This window comes from Bombus flavifrons, chromosome 6 (assembly GCF_040668555.2).
Source record: "Bombus flavifrons isolate JBK064 chromosome 6, iyBomFlav1_principal, whole genome shotgun sequence".
Lineage (NCBI taxonomy): Eukaryota > Metazoa > Arthropoda > Insecta > Hymenoptera > Apidae > Bombus > Bombus flavifrons.
The window spans coordinates 4,966,464-4,990,056 of record NC_138447.1 but is presented as its reverse complement, the minus strand read 5'-3'; the positions used below and the strand labels follow the sequence as shown (position 1 = coordinate 4,990,056).

Here is a 23,593-nt window from a genome sequence, read left to right as displayed (position 1 = left end):
ATTCATCGTTCTTTCACAAGCTAATAATCAACGAATCAACGAGGTAGGCGAGAATATCCTATTATTCATTTGTCATTTTTCATGCACCAACAATTAGCCGGTAGGTTAATTAGCGGCAAGAACGACGACCAATTAAGTTCTCGGTACTTTGTTCGAAATCGATTTTCATCCTTTCCTTTTAACAATTAATCCCTTTGTGAAGAAATTACGACCGTTGTACGATGGTATATATATTTTTTAAAATCATAATATACGGAGGATGAAGGCGATTCGACCAGCCTCGCCTAAAATTTCCCGACAAATATATGTATGTATATATACATACATATACACGTACACATTATATGTATATGTATATATACATATAGTAGTATAGTGTGTATAGAAAGAACGCCATAGGCTCTTTTTCTTCCTGTGATGTAAATTAAGTCTTGTATATAGCGTATTGTCTCTCCCTTTCATTCGTACTCTCTCATTTAAATTTCTTCTATGTATGTATATTACACGTTGTGTAGTTCGCTTGTATCTTTAAAAAATTTTTCATATATTATGCGATTTTTGCGATTCTGACGATCGTCCTGCATATATAGTTCATAAAGAACAAGAAGGAGACCATATACGCGTGTATACGAATTTCTCGGATTAATCCTTCTGCAGGAGGAACATCGACGGTAACGGTTCATTAACAACTATATCTACATAGTTTTTCTCGATAATTTATAGTTTGTCTGCTGCAACTGCGATAGGATGTACGTCAGTATCCGTTGATGTTGGCTGTTACAAAGTATACGTACACATATTGCGTATATACGTGACGACGTGATGATATTTATCTCAGATTTAACGATTCGAATGCTTTTGTTTCGTGGTATGCATGCGTGTACCAGACACAACGATAATATCTCTACGTTTTGTTTCTTCCTCTTCTTCTTTTTATTTTGTTTGTTCAACTCTTTTACATACAATATAATACGTAGATACGTGTATAACTTTTACGTGTGTGTACGAAGATGCGCGTGTGTTCTTATGTGCGTGTACGCAGTTTCGAGAAAAGGGATTTAGTTGAATTTAATAACGGACGGTCTGAAGCTCGTAATGTTTCACGGTTATTGCAATTCCCTGTGTTCAGTGATTCGTCGATGATTTATGATTAATGTATGTCCTAATAGATATTGCGCGACCGCCCATCTAGTAAACGCAATTAAATTCTTCCCTCTTCTATGTGGACGAAAATAGCTGTTTTCGCGTTCGAAGAACAGAAGAGAAGGCGGAAAAGACGAGGAAAGGAAAGGAAAGGAAAGGAAAGAAAAGAAAAGAGTGAGCAAATAACGCGAATTCACAAGATTCATTCACAGCAGCGTTTCTTCGGAGTACACGCGACGTGAATATTCTTCGTCACGTATCCAGAGAAGCGACGAGGAGTCCTTGAAACGCATCGCCATCGATACTACGGTTACCGTTGCAGAACGTCGTAATGATTTGGAGTTGGTCGCATGTATCGTAACATCAACGACCGGGGAGTCCTGTCACTCCCCTTTGTACAAATCTCAGCAGGAGCATTCCTCTTCCCTTGGTAGCTCGTGACCCAGAGGATCCTTCGTGTGAAGAACAGAGAGACGATAGTTCCATCATACATAGAACTGCGATTAAACGAATTCAGGGATAAGCGTTGCTGGATTATTCGAAATAAAAGACACGATATCGAGTCTCACGAACGTATTATGCTAATCCTGTGCACTCGAATCGCTTCACTGACAATGGGCCTTCAACGACATCTTGTACACATCGGGCGATACATTTCGTGGCAGTAACTGGTACTTTCTAGAATGGAAAGTGAAGGTGGAGAGTGCAGAGGGTTACATGTGTTCCGCGTGTAAATGACCATGATTGGAAAAAATAATCTAATTTTTGTTATCGAACAAACAATAAAAGAACAAAGCAATATCTCGCTAAAGAAATTATCGTAACGTTTATTACGAGCGCTCACTGAGTGGATGTTGCGATTCTTTGGATATTATTCAATTTTTTACGACAATTCGAGAGAATTCCGAGAAAGAGAAGAGAAGTTAAGTTACTCGTTGTTCCAACGAACGAAAGCCTAAATAATTCTATCTATCGTAACATCGCGGATAACGTTTCTTTGTCAAACACCAGTGGTGGGATTCAGCCGGTTCGCATCGGTTCCTAAAAGTTTTGCAGTTCCGACCAACCGGTTGTCAAATTATTCGAATCCCACCACTATGGGTCATAAAATTCGGCAAAATATTCGATAAAAATGATGAAATTATCTACCTTCTTGATCTCCATACTTCCAGGTGTGCTAGAACGCTGTGGTGGTGGCGAGAACGCTATTTTTTCGTATGGTATCGTTCCACGACATAGAGCGCTCGGATCCAAACTGAGCGCAGCCTTTAAGGCGTTTTTCTTTAACATTCCATTTACATTAGTGGCACTCGTATTTAGGCCAGTGTGACTAGGGGAGCAGGTACGTGTGTTCGGTGACGAATTCGTCGTGTCAGGCGGTGTATCCGACGAAGCAACGATCAGAGAGTCGGAGTTGGTGTCGATGGTAGTTATGCTGTCGTTACCATTTCTTCTATCCACGTCCGTCACCTCGACTGTGCTGCTTCGACGGCACTCGATATCTGCTGGACGGTTGTTTCCATTGTCTTCGATTTTTAACTTACCACTATCTTCGATGTCCTTTGAAGTTCGATGTACGCTTTTTTCTTCGCAATTTGAGCTGTCAATCTTGTGTTTGTTCTGCAAATTCGTCACAATCGTCATCACGATAAATTATGCTCAGCATGTTTCTTATAACATTGGTTGTTAATGCATCGTCGTTGCTACGTATACGCGGTATATCGGGGGTTAACATAAAGTAACGTTAATTGAATAGATCGGGCGATGGAAACAGGGCAGACATTTCGTCAAGTAAAATTTCGTCTCATCAAATAAAATTCAACGAGATTAAGGAGAAGGGAAATATCGATGAAATAAGTCATAGGGACAGCTTTATTTATTCGTAACGCGCATGAATTTAAAAAAAATGGATTTATAGTTTTTACTTATCCTAATTTACGTAACAATCGTTAGGATATGCGTTTCGATGCGTTAGAAGTGAGAAACATTAACAGCCAATGTATTAAACACGATGTCACACTGCTCGTGCAACAAACAACATCCGGAGTAAAAACCAAATAATTTCAACCTCCAAGGAGATGATGCTTGAAAACGGAAAGCATGACTTAACAGTTGGCACGAATGCGAATTTACTTTAGAAAAAAAAAAAAAAGGAAAAGGCAGCAGCGACAGCACTTTTATATGATATACAAACACATACACAGTTACTCACACAAATATCCCTCCATCTTATATACATATCTATACTTCGTTATATTATATATTTCAGTTATTAAAATAATTTTTAATTCGTCATAATATCAGGCATTATGGTCTATGCTAGTATAAGCATCGATTAAAATTTAATTTCAATTCTAAGGCATTATACACAGTTATTAATAAATAATTCAATTAATTTTCAATTTATAATTTAAGTAGTTATTTTTAAGAGATACCGTTATCTGTGCAAATGATAAAGAAAGAAAAGATATCTGACCATCAATCGATTCATCGTTTCTCAGTTAAACGCATCCTAGTTTAAAGTATATTTGTTAATCAAGGTTTATATAATACATATGCAATAACAACTGGAAACTTTGACTTGGATATATGTATAAGATAAGAAGCGAATATTTTCGTGAATAATTATATTTGATTTATTTGAATAATTTTTAATTCAATGTAATTATACTTTATATTAGAGCAGTTAATAAGAAACTTGTAAAAAATACTGAGAAACCAAACTTCCAATTAGCCAAAATGATAAGCAAAAATTTATTTAAACGATGATAAAAGAAATGTATATGCCAGAAAAAGAAATATTTCCAGGCTTTATCCAATGTACCTCTGTATGATTATTCTCATCACTAAAATCATCGCGACTCGCGTTTCCGCCGAAGGTTTGTTCAGAAGTATCTGTATTAGAGCCATACGGATTAGATTGAAATCGTCCTTGCAGACGGTCTGTCGGTTGCACGTTATTTCTTTCATTTGAATTCAATTGGTTCGGATTTTCGTTTCTCGCATTAGGATTATTGCCCGCAATAGCTTGAGCCATACGTTGACTAGCCGATCGCGGATCGATAATTCTGGGTTGCATGTATCCACATGCGTCCAGCTATAAAAATTATAGTATTTACATAGGAAGTGTCGATGCTTAGAAAAGTGTCGCGAAACAGATAGTTTGTAAAGTTAAAAGTTTAAAGGAAATATCAAACGATATCTGCTACTCACTTCTGACTGTACGTTAATGCATTCCGTTTCCGGATCTGGTCTCATGATCGTCACTTCCCGATCGCAGATTGGTAAAATGTCGAAATTTGGCGTTGGATGATTTATCACGTCAGGATCCTAAGGATAAATATTATTTATTGAAATTTGCTTACTCCGTTCTTGACACATCGACGATAAAATATTCTATATTAAGTGACCCTTAATAATATTCGGACAGTTTTTAAAACAGAATAACTTTTTCAAAACTGGACCAGACGACTCGAGTTTCTTTGATAAGTTTAGGGGGATCAGATTAGTTTACTAGACGCGTAAAAAAATTTTTTTAAAAATTGTAATTTGTCGGTACGATGAAAAAGATAGTAAGCTCACTTTTTACAAGTTTTTTTTTTATCTGAACCTACAATAAAAGTTTAAACAATACGTTTTATAGATTTATGTCAGTGATACACATATGTATATGAAATCTTATCGAAATTGGTCGATACGGAAACAAGCAACAGTTATAGGTCAAACAGTGGAAAACTCATATATATATATATATATATATATATATATATATATAACTCTGGAATACCTTTGAACTGTTTGTAGCTCGTAATAACGTTAACCGATGTCGATGAAATTTTTTGCACCTATGTATATTATTTAATTTTCGACTTCGCCGCCTATAGAACGTGAACCTGATTTACACAGTCTCCTACACAACATCAACATCCTCCTACACAACACTCATCACTACACAATCATCCGTCTCTCTCATCCTCCAACCAACTATATTTCTAATGTTTACTTATTCCAACTTACGATTAGGTTCTTATTTGCCCTATCACTACCCTAATCCCTCTATCTGCGGACGAATGTGCATACATTATGAGACGAGACACACACGATATGTATCTTGAAATATATCCAGTCACGCTTGGCGATTTGTTAACGTCCATCAGCCACTGATCCATCTCTTTATCTTTCTATCATGCTTTACGAATCTAAATGATTATTCACAACTGCATAGAGACTGTAAGAAATGTCTTCGAGAATCAGTTCCGACAGCAAAACGATTTTGACAGACGAGTAATTAAATTCCTTGACGTCCATGTTTCCAATTTCAGATAGTAGCAATAAAACATACAAATTAAAACATAATGTAAAATAATAAAATTATTAAAATATTAATATGAGTTATAATTACGTTATTATCAGCCAAACCTGAGGCCGAATCTTAAAAGACTAATCCAGACCATTAATGGTAATCCATAGTAGACTCAAGCTCGTCCGGCATTCGTTTATATACGTGTATAATGTTGTACTGCGTACAAAGAAAAGACAAGGGTGTTAAGTCTGAGACAATATATTAAAGATAATGTCTTTCCCAATACATAATTGTCAAAGTGACCTTTACTATTTCCTTTGCAATTCCGACCAACTCCAATTGTTCCAAGATATCTTTTTGCAAGTAATTTAATAAACTAGTCCTTCCAGCTTGTCCAAAGGGCTCAAGTCGTTTGGCCAAACTTTCAAGAAGTTATTCCTTTTTAAAGCGTAATAAAGCGTATACATCTGCACTGTAAACTAGTAAAACCACTAGAAAAAGATGTAAATTGTTTAATTTTAAAATTAAAGTTAAAAGGATTAAAAGGATGTAAACCTGTTGTTAGATCATCGTTACATATTCTAATTTAGAATATCTGAAGAGAATCGAATACCTGTTTCGAAATAATTTATTTTAAAAACTGAGAACGGTGGTAAAAATAAATAGGACATTTTAACTTTAGGATATTTATCTGTAATTTTTCTGCTTATTACATGGTAGATGGACGATGGGTGCAAACATTGTGACACATTTAGAAATACATGCAACGATCGTTTACGAAATTTGCTTGCCGATCAGAGTATAACATTCTACTTCACAACTTTAAGCATGTTAATTACTTCAATTACAACTAACGAATAAGTTAATGAGTTTTACCTGTAAGCAGTAACCAATTCTCTCGACGATAGTAGCAAAACTAGGCCGGTCTTCGGGACGTGGGTGCCAACATTGTGTCATTATTCCATAAATAGGATCAGGGCATCCCGCTGGTTTTTCTAGACGCCCTCCTAACGTTACCATTGTCATGGCTTCTCTATTAGTACAACCAGTATAAGGTATGTAGCCAAAAGACATAATTTCCCACAGCAATACGCCAAATGCCCTACAGTCATTAGAGATTAGTCAAGGAGATTAGTCAAGTACATAGGTTTGTTATTTTCTTGCAGGCAGACTGATCGACGCTTTTAAATACAATGCTGATTAATCGTTCAAATCCGTTAGCAACGCGCTAATTTCCAAAACACGTACACACATACATATATATATAATTAAATTGACTATTCGTTGGAGTTGTTAATTAATTCGGTGACTATGGATTTATCGTTCCTACCAACTGCTTTGTCAAATAGAACTCACCAAACGTCGGTTTTCGTAGTAAATATTCCATCCAAAAAACTTTCCGGTGGCATCCATTTGATTGGTAACATGGCTTTGCCTCCCTTCCTATAATAATCGCTTCTATAAATATCCTTGGCCATTCCGAAATCAGCGATTTTGCCTATCCGACCGGGTCCTTTGCACGTAAGCAAACAGTTTCTGGCAGCGATATCTCGATGAATGAATCGAGCCTCTTCCATGTATTTACAACCATTCGCGACGTCGTGCCCGCACATTATCAAGTCCAGCATCGTCAACGAAGTCGGCCGATCCTGCCAAAACAGGAATATACGCATGCACCCCAATGATGACGAGCGCCAAAAATTAACAGCTGTCCCTGTTTAAATCGTAATCGAGAACGACACATAGTTAACGGAAACTAATCGAACTAAATACAAAAAATTGGGTGCATAAAAGTCCTTTCGATCGTGTAAATAGCAAATGGTGGAACAAAAAAAAAAAAACATTCTTAACATAAATATAAATTTATTAATTCAAACTTAAGGTATAAATGAATGTAAAATTGCTTCAAGCATAAAGTAGTGTACAGGAATTTGTAGCATCTCTTGTAAAAGGAATGCCATTTACCGCACGTGGCCTTTCTTCTCGAAGAAAGTTTTTCAAATTTCCACCAGCAAGCAATTCTAACACAATGTATTTTGGATTTTTATCGAAAGAAACTCCGATAAAGTGTACTATATTAGGGTGATTAAATTTGCTCATAATTAAAGCTTCCATCATGAAATCTGCTTCGGTTTGAGGCCTGGACGAAGAAGGTATAGTCTTCACAGCGACAGGGTGTTCTTCGTTGCGTCTGTATTTGTACACACCTTGGAAAACTTCGCCAAAAGCGCCTTGACCAAGGGGTCTGCCACACAAATAGAAAAAAATATGCTTAGTTCGAAAATATAGTAGAAGAAGAAGTAACAAGTACGTTCACTACTTTAACTAGATTCTAATCCGGAATTTTAACTCATCGTCATCGTCATCATCAAGGACCAATCGATCAAGTAACGCGTTGAAAATTCGCGACATTATCGTAGAATGTGAATCAAATAATTCACGCATCGAAAAATGCATTAGAGTAATAGGTACTTTACGGATGCCATTAAACGTAACGAAAGATAACGACGCAACGTTGACTCTTAATAGATTCGATCGTTGATGGCCATGAAATTTATACTTACTTTACCAAAGTGATATATTCGCGAGGGATTTGCGGCAAATCTTTAAAGCTATAGAGATTTCCAGCAAACTCGTAGTTCGGATTGAATTCAGTCATCATAGTTTCGGAGACTGCACGTAGAGACCTTAATTCAGTTCCGTTACCGAACATTATTTGTCGTCGTTGTAAAAGTGCCTTTCGACTTTGGTAACGATTATCTATCGACAAATATGATTCGCATTTACCATCGAAGAATCACTGTACACGTTACTATCTACTTTCAAACGTTTCAAATGTCGCTCGCGTTTTTCAAAATACGAAATCTCGAAGATTAGAGAAAATTATGTACGTTACGGTATCAAAAAGTTTCTTACAAAGTAGTAGGCAGAGAGCGGTGAAAGCAAAGAGTAGGCCAATGCTTACAGCTATCAGCAAGATCATGTACGTTTGATGAGTAACCTTCGATTCGTCAGCCACTGCGAATAGAACAATTATTATATACGTAATTTTATGCAAATCGATCGTGAAGAAGGAAAAGAAGTTGGCTTGTTTCTCGGTTTACTTACTAACGCAAGATCTCGAATCGTTACTTAATAACCAGCCTGGAGGGCATAGACACTTTATCTCGCTAAGATACCGATCGAGACAAACGCAACGGAAGTCGCATTGACAACCGCTGACAGCAGGAATAATGTAAACCTCCCCTGGCCCATGATTTATTCCTGCCCGGAAATGAACGTGCATAAGTTCGGGACTAGCGTAGGAGTAACCACCTTCACCGTTACCCCGTTCCTTGTGACCGGTATTGCCACCTGAATCATTTTATTTATGGAATTATTAAGAAGTAGATTCTTTCGATAAAAATTAATGGTCAAGATAAAATTAGATTATCCTTTCATCAATCTGCCCTGACCTGGAATTCAAAACACTGAATACTTGAAATACAGGAGTTAGGAATTTCAAATACAACTACGATCAAAGACAACGTACAGCATGATTCATCGTAAATTCGGTGATTGAAATCGCTTTAATACCGATTCGTTACCTATGTAACCACCGCCACCGCCTCCTGTAAGACATCCACCACCTCCGCCACCGAATCCTCCGTTTCCGTGATTCGAATGTCCAGGACCGCAACCGATTCCACCTATGCCACCCGTAACAAGGGTCCCGCCAGCGGAAGATCGTTGACCCGAAACGGTAGTCGATGACCCGTTCCATCCACCGCCAGGACCACCTGTATCTATATCATAGATTTATGTGATTGACAGAGTTTCGAAGCAACTTATAGCTGCAACACAATGTTGCCTAAATAAAATTGAAGCATCGTTGATTGACCTCTAAGTTGAAAATTCAATTAAATTGCAAACTATAAGATTATTCATTTTCTTCCGTACTTTTTTCCCTTAACGTTAATCCTTTCGTTATTCAGGAAACGTATAATTCTTTTTATGAAAAGTAACATAATCTATCGAAGAGTAATTTTTTAAAATTATAATAATAACAATAATAATAATGTATATGTCACACGAAAGACGTAAATTAGGAATCTAACGTTCTATCTATAATTTACCTGCTTCTGCTGAAAGAATCGTTCCCGAAATTGGTTGTCTTCCGAAAGGAGCGGCTGCTTGTCCATGTTGGTCATGTTGATCATGTTGATGGCCATTACTAATAAATGGTCCCAGTCCTAAACCACCACCACCTCCTGCGATAAGTATCGGATGTTGGTCTCCGTTCTTTTTTAACTGTAACATAGGAAAGTGATAACCGAAGACATAATAAGTATTGGACAATAATTTAATTACATTAATGGGATTAGGCACGATGATTTTTGAATATTTTAATAATTGAAAGATATTCGCTTACTGTAAAAATGTACGTTGCTCCGCCACCACCACCGCCACCGTCTTTTATCTTGATATTTTTTACTTTGTGTACTTTAGAACCCCCTGAAGGAATGGAGGATCCGTACGATCCAACACTTTGACAGCTATCTAATTCTAATCCCAAGTTCTAAAAACAATTCATCATTCATCATGTATAGCTAAAGGATATTCATTTTCAAGAACTTTTTGGAATGATTCCCAAAAAAATTCCGAAATAAATATTACACGTGTGTATGTAAAATCGTTTCATCGACGGAACATCGATGCTTTTATATTGTTCGTACTATATAGTAAATATATGATTCTTACTTTAGGACATGCGTCCATTCCTGGCTGTCCCACCATAAAATACAATTGTTCACCTTTTTCTAATTCAATTACACCACGGGCAAGTGCACCCAATGTACTTCCCATACCGCTAGAACCTTTTCCTCCACGGGCACCCATTGCAATCAATCTACGTTCACGACGATGTAAATGTTAGTTCAGTTTTAATATTTTATAAATGACAATTCAAAGAATTTCGAATAAATTCTCACGTGTAATATCCACCACGAGGTGCTGTCCACCGTTGAACTCCATTTAAATTGGAGGGAAGAGACTCTTCCACTGCTGCTGAAGGTGCAAGCACTTCTATATCTGTACTATTGTATTCTTCGGTACATTGTTCGCTATTGGGACCTGTTCTTCCGGTATTTCCACATGTAGTAATTCGTATAACTGAAAAAACGAATACAAAGAATAATACGATAAAGAAATTTCGATATGTATTGTGTGAAAACTTCGTAGAATGAACAATGATATTTTTGTTAGAATAGTTGAAACACGATACCAGTTTCGTTAACAAAGTCGGCATGTGGATCTGGAACTTTTTCCGAATCTATAACAGGATTGTAGTAATTGAAAGTTCCCACGACTTCAGGAGGAACTCCTAATAAAAGGTGTGATATAGTATATAAGTATTTTAATAAGTACACATAAAGTATCGTTGGTTATTCATTCGAAAGATTACCAATGCCAAAACACTCTGGACTCAGAGAAAAGTCATCGATCGCTACATCAGCTTTCGAATAATAGCCTCTGCTTGCCTCAAACTGCAGCAAATATCTGGACAAATAGTATATGTATTAGATAATCACTTTTTTCATGTCTTCGACTAAATTTCACAATATCTTTATGATATTTAATATCTAAATGAAATTGAACGCTTTAGTAAATGAACACCTGTATTTGATATCGGGCAGAGGAACAGCTTGATTGTACCAAACATCACTTTTGTCGCCGCTAAGATAAGACCACCATAATCGTTCCGTATGGCGTTGATGAGGTTTCACCTGAATTAGATACAATCCAAGCGAACCGCTGTTTGCACCATATTGATGGTAAAAGAACCGCACCTGTTCACGTACATACATATTAATGCGTTTTGTATTTGCTATAATATTTCGTTTATTTTGAGATAAAGCAACTTACTTGACACGATTTATGATAAGGACTTTTTGGATCGCCATTATAAGGTGGCGTTGGATTGTACAATGGACTCTCAATGGTACCACGACTACCATATTCCACTCGAGGTGACATACTTACATAGGCGTATGTCCCTGTAATGGAAAATTAACATGAAGATAACTGTTTACCAAAAGTATTTCTAGTCTGTCATTTGGATAAAAGTTATACATAAGTTACGTTTATAATTACATTTTATCTATTTCAAAGAAATTCGAAGATAAAAGAAGAAGCAATATCGTTGATAAAAATTTGCTCCTCAGGTCATTCCATAAGTAACGGCGTTTCTTATCTTACTTTAGATAAATGTGCGTCTCATATTTCGCTGATGCGTTTGTAGGAACATCCCCTTTATTTGTTAAAGTACCCTCTCGACATTCCGCAACCATAATGTGTGTTCAAAGCAATTAGATCGATACATTAAAAGAGGTTATACATTGAGCGTCAACGAAAACCTTTCGCGGCATTGTACACTACACGAATTTAGAAAAGGCAGTATAACCAAGGACACGAACCAAGGATATAAAAAATATGTAAGAAGATATAAAGCTTTGAACGCCTGGAACAGTCGCCTGGCCTTCGTTATTATGGCTATGTTTTAAGAAGAGAAAGCGAAGACATTCGAAGATTTTTTCATTAATTAGACCCTCTACCTTATTGCGTGGTAGTGGGCTCTAACAGGTCACAATGGTTTTTTGATTAACTGCCACGCCTAGGATACGTTTTCATTCTCTGTGCAATCGTCGACGAGGACGAACGTCGAAGAATGTTCTACGCGTTGCGTTACATAAGAATAAACGTAAGTATTAATTTGTTTCACAAAGTTAGAATTAAGAAACAACGTTGCTTATAAAACTTATGAATGACTGAATATTCGAACCATGTTTTGTAATCGGTAACGTCACGCACGTGCAACGAAAATTTCGTTATTGAGTTTTAATTATTTTTTGCAATTTTACAATACGATTAATTTAATAAAAATTAATAGCGAAGAATCATTTTACTCGCGTTGCAAACAAAATTACGTGACAAAATTCCCGTATATGGTTATTTCCACGCTTTCATTGATTCATTCATGAAATTAATAATAAATCTAGATAAGCGTAGTTAAAAAAAACCAGTGCAAATGCAAGATTCGTTAAAACGTAAATGCAGACGAGGGCATATGTAACTATACGTGCATATATATCATATACGTATATACATGTACATATACACACCGGACGCATTGCGGTATGTATGATCGTAACTAGGTCCGGTTTTCTCGGACGGTGTTGCACCACGATGAAGCGTCCAATTTAAAGGTCTTTCCGGTACATTCTTCCAGCCGCACCATCCCTGCTCGAAATTGCATCTGGCGTTTTCCGGTATTTTGTCTGAAATACGAATACACCTTTATTATAGTCTGTCATGCATTGGAACGATGAAATCGGAGCGAAAAGCGCTAGGTAATAATTTAACAATTACCGCAATCACCGTCTTCGTCTTCGCCGTCGGCGCAGTCTTTCGTTAAGTCACAAACACGTGTTCTGTTTAAACAGGAGCCATTCTTACAGCGGAACATGTCCTCCGTGCAGGCCATCTTCACCGGTGTTGATTCTGCAAACAAGATGCATTTGTTTTTCTTTTCTCGAGCATACATCAACGTTTGTTCAGTTTTTTCACGTGTTTAGATTACACCGCGTCGAGCTTTCTAGTTCTAGAAACTTGAAATTTCCTTTACTATATCTCGTCCTATTATTTTGTTCTTTTTCTCGTTCGTTCACCAGTGGGACATGCAGAGAAATTCCACGATGTTTCTGTCTGAATGCGGTGCTGCTACGATTCTACTTGTTTCATACACGTTACTTGTACGGCTAATATGGCAATGCGATGCGTTTCATATACCTGGTATGAAAATTATCGTAGTTCGACATCATAGTTGACAAGCGAGTTTCCTGTCGCAAAGCTATTTACCATAAGAATAATCTCTAAATAGGGATAATAATTACCTGGAAAACAGTCGGTCAGATGAATATTATCAACAGCGATGCTAGAGTTAGAATAGGGCACCGTCATCTCTATAAGTAATTGATGTGGCTGACTAATTGCTCCTAGTGTGAAACGCGTTACTCTCCATCTGCAATGCATCGAGTAAATCAAACTAACTCTGATTTTTATCGATACAACGAATAAGATTTTCATGCGATTACATACTCTGCGTAATTATTTCCTGGCTTTCCCGTGGCAACCCAACTTGTATTATTCTTGATTATGAGTAACTCGATATCACCACTGCGCATCTCCACTTGATACAGAGATAATTCTAATACACAATGTAATCCAGTGGGAGGAATCGTGGCGGACCATATTTGAGTCTTTCCAGGGCCGGTGAACCATAAAAAATGTCCTAGCCAAAAAAAAAAAAAAAAAATACTTATCGTTAGAGAAGATTTTTCGCGCATGTTCCAGCTTTTAATTTGCATCCGGTATCCAAATCGATATTATACGTATATTGTGTAAAGGTACATATCGACTCGGCTCTATAACGTACGGAACGAATTAACGCGAAAACTATCCACCTACGATCTAACGCGTAGCTAAATACATTCACTTTTATTAAATATACATATATATTTAAAAAATAATAATAATCGAAACGACTGAAGCAAAAACTAGCCGATTAGATTTGGTAGATCTGACGATTAAGAAGCGCATCTTACCCTTGGTCGAATTACTGGCATCGACGGTAGGCCCGTGCCTATTTCGCACCGATGGCGTGGTTCTTTTGAAGGTTTCATCCCACGTCCAATCACAGGTCTCCTCAAGGTCGCAGTGGCCGAGCTGAGTCAATCGGCTCAGAGCAATCTGCAAGTTGTTGGTCCCGCGCGGCATCCTCTCTTTCCAATCGCAACTGGTACCCGTGATGTAAAACAGCCCAACAAGGATTCTCAACAATAGATCGCCTTTCAAGCCGAATTTACGCCGCCAATCGTGCACGGTGTGACTCGCCTGTTCGAAATTCGCGGTCAACACCCCAGACCGCGTACTTTTCACCATTACTCTGTACTTTCCTCGTGTATCCGTTCGATATACCCTGCAAACGTAGCAGCCAACAAATTTTTACAATGCGTTTTCCTTCCGTCCTTCTTTTCTTTTAAGGATTTCTCTTCTTCTAGCAGCTGTTTTCCTTCTTTTTCTCATTACGTAATATACGTCCGACATCGGCATTTTCATCACTGTCGGAATCAGTGGTTTCAACGAAGCTTGCAGCTACCTGTTCGTCGCAGAAAACGCGCCTGATCGAGTAATTCGTACGTTTCCGAAGCCTTCGAACATCGAGCGAGCAGATTTCTAGCAAGTTCTCTAATTACTTTTACAATTGCAGTTCGAACTTTTGCGGTTTCCTGTCCGCCGAAACCTTCTCGGTATTTTTAATAAACAACGACCTCAGCGGTGTTTTTCATTTTTACAGACTTTCAGGCAGCAATTTTCTGAATTATTATTACAGTCGTTTAGTACGCAAGTAACGGTCGAATAAGATTCTATTTATCTGCCTTCGATGTTGAAACCTTTGGCCCACAAAATCGGAGAAAACCGAAAATATCCAAGTTGTAAGAAACGTAAAACGTAAATATCGCGAGACAAAGGAAAATATGGGAATGTTATTCGATAAGTCTGCTTATTTTGCTTAATATTTACATAATAAAAGTAATGTTTTTTAAACTGTATCGTTATAGCAGAGCAATAGGGTAAAGCAAAGAAAATTACTCGTGAAAACGAGAGGACGAACTGGATGATGAAACGATGCGGTGATTGGCGGAAATGGAATAACTGATTCGTCGATATTTCATAATTTCCGGCATGTCGGTAATAACGAAGACGTCCCATCGTACTGGTAACGGTGGTAATGCCAATAGCGAAATTTATCCGAATGTCATTTTCATTACGCTTGCGTAGAATAGGGGCTACGTTCGCTTGGTCTGTCATCTTTTGTTCTTCAACTTCTGAACACGACAAGACCTGTATCATTCAAATTCAAACTAACGAATTAAAGAAACGTGATTGTTCAAAGAACGCAACTTTCATACGATAGGATACCGATTTTATTATCGATTACTTTATATTACCAATATTTCATATTTCCAACTTCTTTTTCTTGCAGCGATAATTTAAGAAAACAAAGATTTTTCAATGTCCGAGTGAAAAGATTATTTTCTATCAACCGCAAAACACTTTCACGTAGTTGCGTCTTATCTAATATTCTACTCGGGTATATAGATAACACGAATCCTTTTAACGGAACAAACTATTGGAAACCATAGGAAATCGAGAGAAACGGTCTTTGTGCACCCGTTTTCTTTTTAAATATTTAACCATAATTTACCCGCTGTTAACCGTTTGCCCAATCTTTCCTCGTCGAGTGAAAAGCGATAATTATCGTCAACTAGCAAACATCGATCGAAATTCAACGAATCCTTGCAAAATTCTAGCTAATTCTGGCTACTGTTCAGCGACGCGAATTCGCTGAAAATGGATCCGCTTGTCGTTCCCTCTTTGTAAATCTTTGTCTAGTAACCCCATACACAATGTAATGGTTCGAAACCTGTATCTATTTTTCGTAAGTTCGTAGCGAACGAGCACCTATGTTTCTCGACAGCTTATACCTCCTTCTTAACAAAAATATTCTATGGACAGAAGAAGAGATAAGGATTTGAAAACATGGTCGTGTAATTTTAAAAAATATCATAAGATTATACTTTGTAATTATGTACATTTTTTGCAACGAAATAAAAGACACTAGCAACTGCAATTCGTGAAAATCTTTGTGTGGAGAATTGGACATAGAAAGAGCATTTGGGTAGATTTACAACTTGACGATAGAAAAGTCGAGAAAGAACGAACGTAGATAGGAGGCTAGACGGCTTCAACTTGTATCCATAGACACCGTGAACAAATTATTCAGGATATTTCTATCGATCTTTTAGTCACTCTTGGTTCAAAAGCTTAACAACATACCACATATACTGTACTTGCCGTATAACGGGATATTAATAATGCGTAAGATATCAGGTGAATCGATAGCGCATCTAACGATTGTGCATTGCTCGTATCATTCCGTAACAATAATACTGTGTTACGAAGTTTTTGACAGTAAGAAACAACTGCTACACACCAGACATTTAGCATATTTTTCCCTGTTATGAAATCGATTGTTATTCAAAATATATACATATTTCGAACAGATTAGTCAACAATTTCGTCCCAAGTTTTACGAAGTCTAAGGTCGTACTTATGTATGGACGTACATATTGCATAAGTAAACACATTTTCCCTAAAAAGAACGAAATAAGAGTAGAAATTGTTGGGATAGATCGGAGTCAAAATTAACAAGTTAGATGTTTCAAAATTAGTATGGTCGACATAGCGTTGGTTATACGATGAAAGATTACAATCGAAATATACACATCCATATTTTAGCAGTCTAAAGTAGCCACGTGTAGCGAACGATATAACTTTTCCATGGCATAAAGTTGCTATCTCTTAGAACAATGGCTTAATATTTCGTCGCCGCCGCATCGTAATACGATACGATATTCCTAATAGCAGCGAATCCGTTACAATTCAAATTATGAAGCAACTATGTAGCGCAGGCAGTGCGAGGCAATGCCTCCTGCTGTCACATAGCCACAGAGTACGCGAGGCAAGAGAGGCAGGCTGAGCCGCAGTTTCCAACATCGAATGCATCTTCAAACGAAGCGAGTAACAGCTCGTTCAGACGGTCTTTTCGTCGGTAATTTACAAGTAATTACGGTGATTTTACCGGAAGCAGCGTCCACACGTTTCCGTATTTTCGTTGCACGTTCAGCTCCCAAAACATATGGTTTCAATGAAGTACGTAATAGCTGTTACTATAATAGCTTATTCGCGCTACGACGAATTATTCACTCGTCGTTTCAAACGTCTGTTGTGTAAGTTACATACGTTTCATATACGTGTATACCGTGAAATTACCGATTCGGTCGCTGTTGACGCTCGGTTTTGTCAACGTACGAAATGATTCAGCAGTTAAAACGAATCGATCGATACGGGTCAGTTTTCTTTTATATCGATAACCTATTTTCAGAAGAGTCACGGAGACTATAGAAGAGGGGGGAATGATAAAAATAAATACGGGATTTTTAATATCGTTAGTGGAGCGAAGGATAAAAAGATTTTGATAAAATTACTAGATTAGCAAATAAAATTTCCCAAAAATGAGAAAGAAAGTGATCGCATTCCATTTTCTAAAAGTTTTTTGCCATCGTTACGTACATTCAACGATGATGAAATTCTAGAAATTTCAAGTCGGAGTTATAAATTTTAATACAATAAATTTTTAAAAAGACACGCTCTTCTAGACGATCGATAAATGAATTCTATGAATGGGAAAATTATGGAGATCGGAAACGGCACCAACATAGTACATCACCATTTTCAATGGTAAGTCCAACGAAGCCCGTGATTAGGTCGAAAGTTAAGAATCCGATCATTAAATTATAGTTTTGCATCGAACTACATGATTATATGTATATAATGACGATAATTTAAAAATTATTGTCATTTGGGTTCTGCAATATCTAGCTCAATTCTAATTTACAAACTTCCTCTTAATATAACCTCAAAAATTGAACTGCATATAATGTATATAATGATAACGATTTCAAAATTAATCTTAACCGTGCCATCGCTTTCCCTTCGGGACTGACGCTGAGTCTCATAGTTTTGTTAAATCTCTTTCCACTTTTTTCAACAGATCATCAAACGTAGATATTGATATACAAAAATAGTAGAAAAATTGTTACTTCATCATCTGGTAGGAACAGAACCTATCTTTTACAACAGGATGCAATCGCTATTTTCTGTTGATCCTTTTTCTACGACGATAGATAATACCAAAACATAACGAATCCGTTATGATGATTTACATCCATCTTGTCCGACTGCAAATAGTAAATTAAACGAATAAACAAAGTAAGCATAGGCTTGGATGGACAGCTGGATTTTCAGTAAAGACATGGAACTGCGTGAACGCTGCTTTCGGTAAAATTTTACCAAATTGGTTAAGAAAAAGTTGAAAGATAAAGATAAAACAATCGTAAGCGTCCTAAATTCGATCGAAGTCGAACGTAATGACACAGACCACAGCTGATGCGGTATTCATAAAAGGTAGACATATTTGAAAATCAAGTTAGTAACGTTGCAAGATATCTTTTAAAAATGGCCGTTGGATTCTAACCTTTCCGACAAATTCCAAATTTTATCGTTCATCGCCGGAAAAGAAATCTGTCTCGATCAGGAGTCGGGCATACCTTCGATCGAAAATAACGTTGTACAATATGCCAGCATAGTTTCCCGTGGATCATCTGTTCAGTATCATTAGCAGACCCTCGGTATGTTCAATCGCCGAGCGCTTTCTTCCTTCAATCTCTCATCGTCCGGTAGAAAGTACGAACTTCAATAGCTTTCGATAATTCGCTAGCCACCAATTACGATGCTTGCCGCGATTCTTGTCACCTGTGCGAAATGCAGTACGTTTAGGGAATGTCACGTTTCAAATATGTGTAACATTTTCGAGGAAACTGAAGAGACAGAAGACGATAACACGATCCTGACGAACGACAAATCGTAACTAGCTGCATCGCGTTATAGGATCTCATACTCTCAACTGGATAATCTGTCGTCTGTTGTTAACGACAATGTCATTCCAATGACGAGACGGTTTTATTTTTTCTCTAACTAGCCAGCGTGCGTGTTATCTACCCTCTTCTCTCTCTTCCTTTCGTTATCCGATTTCCTTCAATTCTCGCGCGCTGCGCGTCTCCACACATTCTCTGTCTGTCTGTCTGCCTATCTTTTCCTCTCTTTAGAATGCCATCTCCCTCTTTTCCGGAATATTCGAGCGGTCGTTCCACAAGTGCGAATTAAGTGCTCCCCCGACTCAATTCGACGCAGTTTTAACGATACTCGTTACTCTTATTTCCGCTTCTCTTTCCCCTTCTCTTTCCCTTGCGCGTACAATCACGCATCTTCTCTGATTTATCCACTAATTTTATGGATTTATCACTTTCATACGCTTTTCATATTCTGTCCTTTACTTCGAATTCTCACAATCAGTTTACCCGAGTTTCACAGTTTTGCGTTCGTAGAGTATGCACGCTACCATCGCGCACAAGACAATAGTAAATTTTCTATGCAACAGAAACGCGTGCATACCTGCGTGGCGTCGCGTCGTAAACATGCTTAGTACGAGAGCAATGAAACGCGTCGATAATACACGGAGGTTAACAAAATTGAAAGGTTACACCGCAAGATCACGCGCTCGCGAATACGGCGACATTTTCTACCGACGATTGACGAGAATTCTTCGACTCTTTCTCGAGTTGCCTCTTCGAAAAGTACTTTGGTTCTCGAGAATGTCAAATACACGGCAGATGCTTCTTACCAATTAATTTTATATACCAAAAATCACCAATGTCTCATATATCACGCGAGGCATGAAGTAAAAATAAAAATTGAACAACTATTCGCCACGCGACAGTAATAGAGAAAAGCAACTAGTACAGCTCTTCTTTTATCTTTTATCGCTAATTCGATGATGGCGCATAGAATAGCCTATTAATTTATTGTTAGTGTAGGAAACAGATTAATTATCGTTCTGATATCAGGTTTCCTTCGGTTGCTTCGGCAATAAGAAACTCAATCTTGAATTCATGCGGCGCGCAATCGTCGTAATTCGTTGAGAAATACTAACAGATGACAGAAGCGTATAAGAAAATACATCGAAACTACAACGAAATAAGATAAAACGTTTCAAAGACTAACGATATTTATTAAAAAATAAAGAAGTCGATGATGTACTGACAAGTACGTGCTGCATATATTAATATCACGAATAAAGGAGAAGTTGATTTTTCTGATGTTGCATAATTATTATGCATAGCTCTGGTTACTGATTACGCGATGATCTTGGAAACAAACTCGCGTACAATACGTTACGAATCACCGAGAGATTATTTTCCAACTCGATTCAACTGCTTTTAATACTTTTCGTCTTAATTAAGGTATTTGATCTTCGAAAAATTGCACAAGAAAAATCACTGCTGTTTGAAAGAGCGAAACGGCAGAATAGGACGATCCGTGATTTGACACGAGATATCGAATTTTGATAAATCACGCTACGAAGGCATCACCGTTCCTTGCATTTCGTTTAGGTCGAGATATTTTAAACGTATGACAAACCGAGCTGATTTTTCTGCGCTTTCTACACCCTCGAATATTGTTACGTCTGATAAATTTCAAGCATGAAATTTTAACCGTGGGAGAGTTACGTTTGGAAGCTCAAATATCAATACGGTACAGATCCTTTTTCCTACGGTCTGAAATATTTTTCTAAACACACTTCCTCTCTATAAATACCGATTCTCAATTTGACTAAAAATTCTACAAACGATGGTTTGCGAAATAGAGTAACACTTGTATAAGAATGTCATATTTATCTTGCTATAAGTTCAAGTAGCAACAAGAATGCGATTAGATAGGTGGTACTTACATGGAGTAGTAACGAGGTCAGTCAGCTTCGAATATCCGCGAATCGTCCCGTGTACACAAACAGATCACACATCTAATAACCTCGTTCCATCAACCGATCACATATTTTCTCCGCGGCGACCTCTCGCATCTGTCACCCCAACAACGAATCACCCTTTTCGCTTTGTCGCTCGCTCGCTCACTACCTCGCGACACACGCTCACCGAGAACGCTATCAGCTGAGACTACGAGGGTCGCCGATAGTCAACGCGAGAGTCATCCCGACTGATCTCGATGAAAAACGCAACGTCGGTTGATGGACAGCACTCGTGGACCGCACAAATTGATTCTATCGTAACGCAAGATCTCGCACTCCCGAATCCAGCACCACGTCTCCCATATCTCGTCCCGCGACGACAATCGATAAAAGTCACCTCTCTTTCTCTCACCCTATACCTATCCTTCTCTTTCTCTCTTCCTCTCGTTCTTGTCTCTCTTCTTCGTTTATCTGTTCGTCTCTGAGTATCCTGGTTGTCGCGAGCACTCTCTATTCTCGATTCTCGATTCGCGGTAAGTATCAAGAACGATTATCCCATGGAAGATCGCAGCGCGACATTTCTGGGCAATCGCGGATATTCGAGAGTCGGGAGCAACAGAGTAGCGCGGCTCGCAGCTAGCAGCGCGGCCCTTTGCGCGTACACGCGTGGACCGAGCACATCGGCTGGTTCAGCAGCCACCGATCGATGATACGTTCATCAGGATTCACCTTGGGCGCATATTCGAATCTCACTGAAACTCTGTCGCTCGTACGTTCGCTCTCTCGTTTCGTTTCTGCTCACGACCGTCGATCTGCGCTACGACACAACGCGACCAGACGCGAAGTCGCGACGTCCGTGACGGATCCGTATCCGTTTCCCTGTGGTTCGCCTAGTCAGCTCCTCGTTCCTAGACAACGTGTCGCGGGTATATTTGCAGAAGCATAGCAAAAAACGTTGGTTCGCTAGGACGAAACCGTGGGAAGAATGAGACGGAAGGTCGGAAGTAAGGGAATACTGAACGTCACGAATGTAAGGAGGAAACGGAGAAAGAAGCGACGAAGAAAAGGAGAGAGCGGAAGAACGCGATTTAGTAGTTGAGGAAAAGAGCTAGAGCGAAAAGTAATGGTGGACGAGAGGGGCTGACTGTTTATACAGAGGCGAAAGGAGGGAAAGATCGGGAAGAGAACACGGGAGATGGATGTAGATGAGGACGAAGTGTGGTAGAGAGGAAGTTGCGAGCCCCACACCGAAGGCGAGCAGAGGAGAGGCAAAATAGAGAGAGAGAGAGAGAGAGAGAGCGAGTGAGCGTGCTCTTATTGACAAAGGACAGGGACTCCGCCCCTGTCGAGAGAAAGTTACACTCACGTCTGCGCCTCTTTTCTGTTGAACGATCCACGCGCTCTCACAGAGATCCCTGGAATTTCGCTTCTGCGCTTCTTTCCCAAAAATCGAATCTTTCCCGTACAGTTCTTGTTCCAACTATCACCCACGATGTCGAAAGACATCTCATTCGTCTTTGGGCGTGTAGCGCTATGTTTACTCGCGTGAAACACGGATTAACGACGTCAAAAAAAAAAAAAAACACATATCTAATGCATACAAAATACCGTTTCGTTTCCTAGTACGTGAAAAGGGACGGCGTTAGATTTTGAAATATCTAACAACCGTTCTACATAAGACATCGTTTGCCTATAACGAAAGTTTTAGCATAGCGAATCGTACGAAGAACGTACAAAAACATGCGTCGAATATTAATTTTTCTTTTTTTCATCGTGTACACGTTTACGTTTAGGTTGCAACGGTCGTGTGCATAAGCCGGCAGTGCTTTCTCTCGATTCGATTTCGATACAGTTTAAGTATATAACTTCCGTATCTCTGAGGTTCAAGCTTCATACTGTGATAATTATGCGAATATTCGTGACGTACAACTCATTATTGTATCAGCACGGACAACCGTGCGCCGCGTATGATTATTTCACAATTTTCATTGTACCATCTGCGGTAACATACAAGCATAGTTGGTAAGAGGATACTGTGAACTGTTTTATGTTTCCAGCCAAACAGCCACGCACACCAGCGATTTGTACATTGGAAAAAGAATTTTATTGGCGCTGCTACGCAACATCGTGTCACATTTTACATCCCCTGGGGAACATCGCGTCGTGTCGCGTTTCTTGCTTTCGTGAAATTATTATTAAAGGGAATAAGTAATTATTATAAATAGTTATTAATCTGTTTAATGCGGAATTTAATTTCAAAAATCCTTTACAGAGCGCGCAGGTAAAATTACTCAATGACGAATATACACGTCGATTGTAGAACAAATGTTGTTATTATAAATTTTACGAAAAAAGTAAGTCAAAATGATGAAGGATTATATTTTTATTCGATAAAAAATGAACAATTCATTGTTGTAAAAGGTATTGTCATTATGAACTTAAAAATTGCCAAAAAAAATAATAAAATTCATAAAGAAGAAAAATTTAAGAAATTCAGTTGATTTCAGTATGGTATTTTTCAAAGCAAGATACTACATAAAGTGACACTTCGTCAAATCGAGTACCAGTAATGTGACTCCTTACGAATTCCATTTTTTGAACAGATGGCACATGTTCGAAGT

At 38.2% G+C, this 23,593-nt stretch overlaps 1 protein-coding gene across 5 annotated transcripts; it reads right to left on the bottom strand.

Annotated features, from left to right (window-relative positions):
- Nucleotides 1–1,478: 1,478 nt before the first annotated feature.
- Alk (Anaplastic lymphoma kinase) lies at nucleotides 1,479–22,189 on the bottom strand. 5 transcript variants are annotated; one of them, XM_069114386.1, is made up of 26 exons: nucleotides 20,958–22,189; nucleotides 18,718–18,922; nucleotides 14,089–14,462; nucleotides 13,583–13,775; nucleotides 13,378–13,505; nucleotides 12,854–12,985; nucleotides 12,607–12,762; nucleotides 11,351–11,481; nucleotides 11,102–11,274; nucleotides 10,890–10,984; nucleotides 10,710–10,808; nucleotides 10,417–10,597; nucleotides 10,187–10,334; nucleotides 9,858–10,004; nucleotides 9,562–9,736; nucleotides 9,034–9,231; nucleotides 8,555–8,800; nucleotides 8,363–8,464; nucleotides 8,011–8,206; nucleotides 7,412–7,691; nucleotides 6,803–7,095; nucleotides 6,323–6,548; nucleotides 4,357–4,473; nucleotides 3,968–4,240; nucleotides 2,293–2,763; nucleotides 1,685–1,821 (listed from the first exon to the last, which is right to left on the bottom strand). In XM_069114386.1, exons 3-26 carry the CDS (start codon nucleotides 14,423–14,425, stop codon nucleotides 1,720–1,722), a joined length of 4,599 nt encoding a protein of 1,532 aa, XP_068970487.1. In that variant the 5' UTR covers nucleotides 14,426–14,462; nucleotides 18,718–18,922; nucleotides 20,958–22,189; the 3' UTR covers nucleotides 1,685–1,719. The 5 variants fall into 5 exon arrangements, with proteins under 5 accessions (XP_068970488.1, XP_068970489.1, XP_068970487.1 ...); XM_069114387.1 differs by lacking the exons at nucleotides 1,685–1,821; nucleotides 20,958–22,189 and adding an exon at nucleotides 1,479–1,595 and having other exon boundaries at nucleotides 18,718–19,086; XM_069114388.1 differs by lacking the exons at nucleotides 1,685–1,821; nucleotides 20,958–22,189 and adding an exon at nucleotides 1,479–1,640 and having other exon boundaries at nucleotides 18,718–19,085.
- Nucleotides 22,190–23,593: the final 1,404 nt, after the last annotated feature.

What these genes read in the sequence shown, in the direction of transcription:
- Alk (XM_069114386.1), bottom strand. Translation starts at nt 14,425, where the DNA reads ATGGTGAAAAGTACGCGGTCTGGGGTGTTGACCGCGAATTTCGAACAG. An exon ending in TACATACCGCAATGCGTCCG is followed by an intron (nt 11,482 to 12,606) that starts GTGTGTATATGT and finishes TTTCCATTACAG; the next exon opens with GGACATACGCCTATGTAAGT. An exon ending in ACTACGAAAACCGACGTTTG is followed by an intron (nt 6,549 to 6,802) that starts GTGAGTTCTATT and finishes TAATGACTGTAG; the next exon opens with GGCATTTGGCGTATTGCTGT.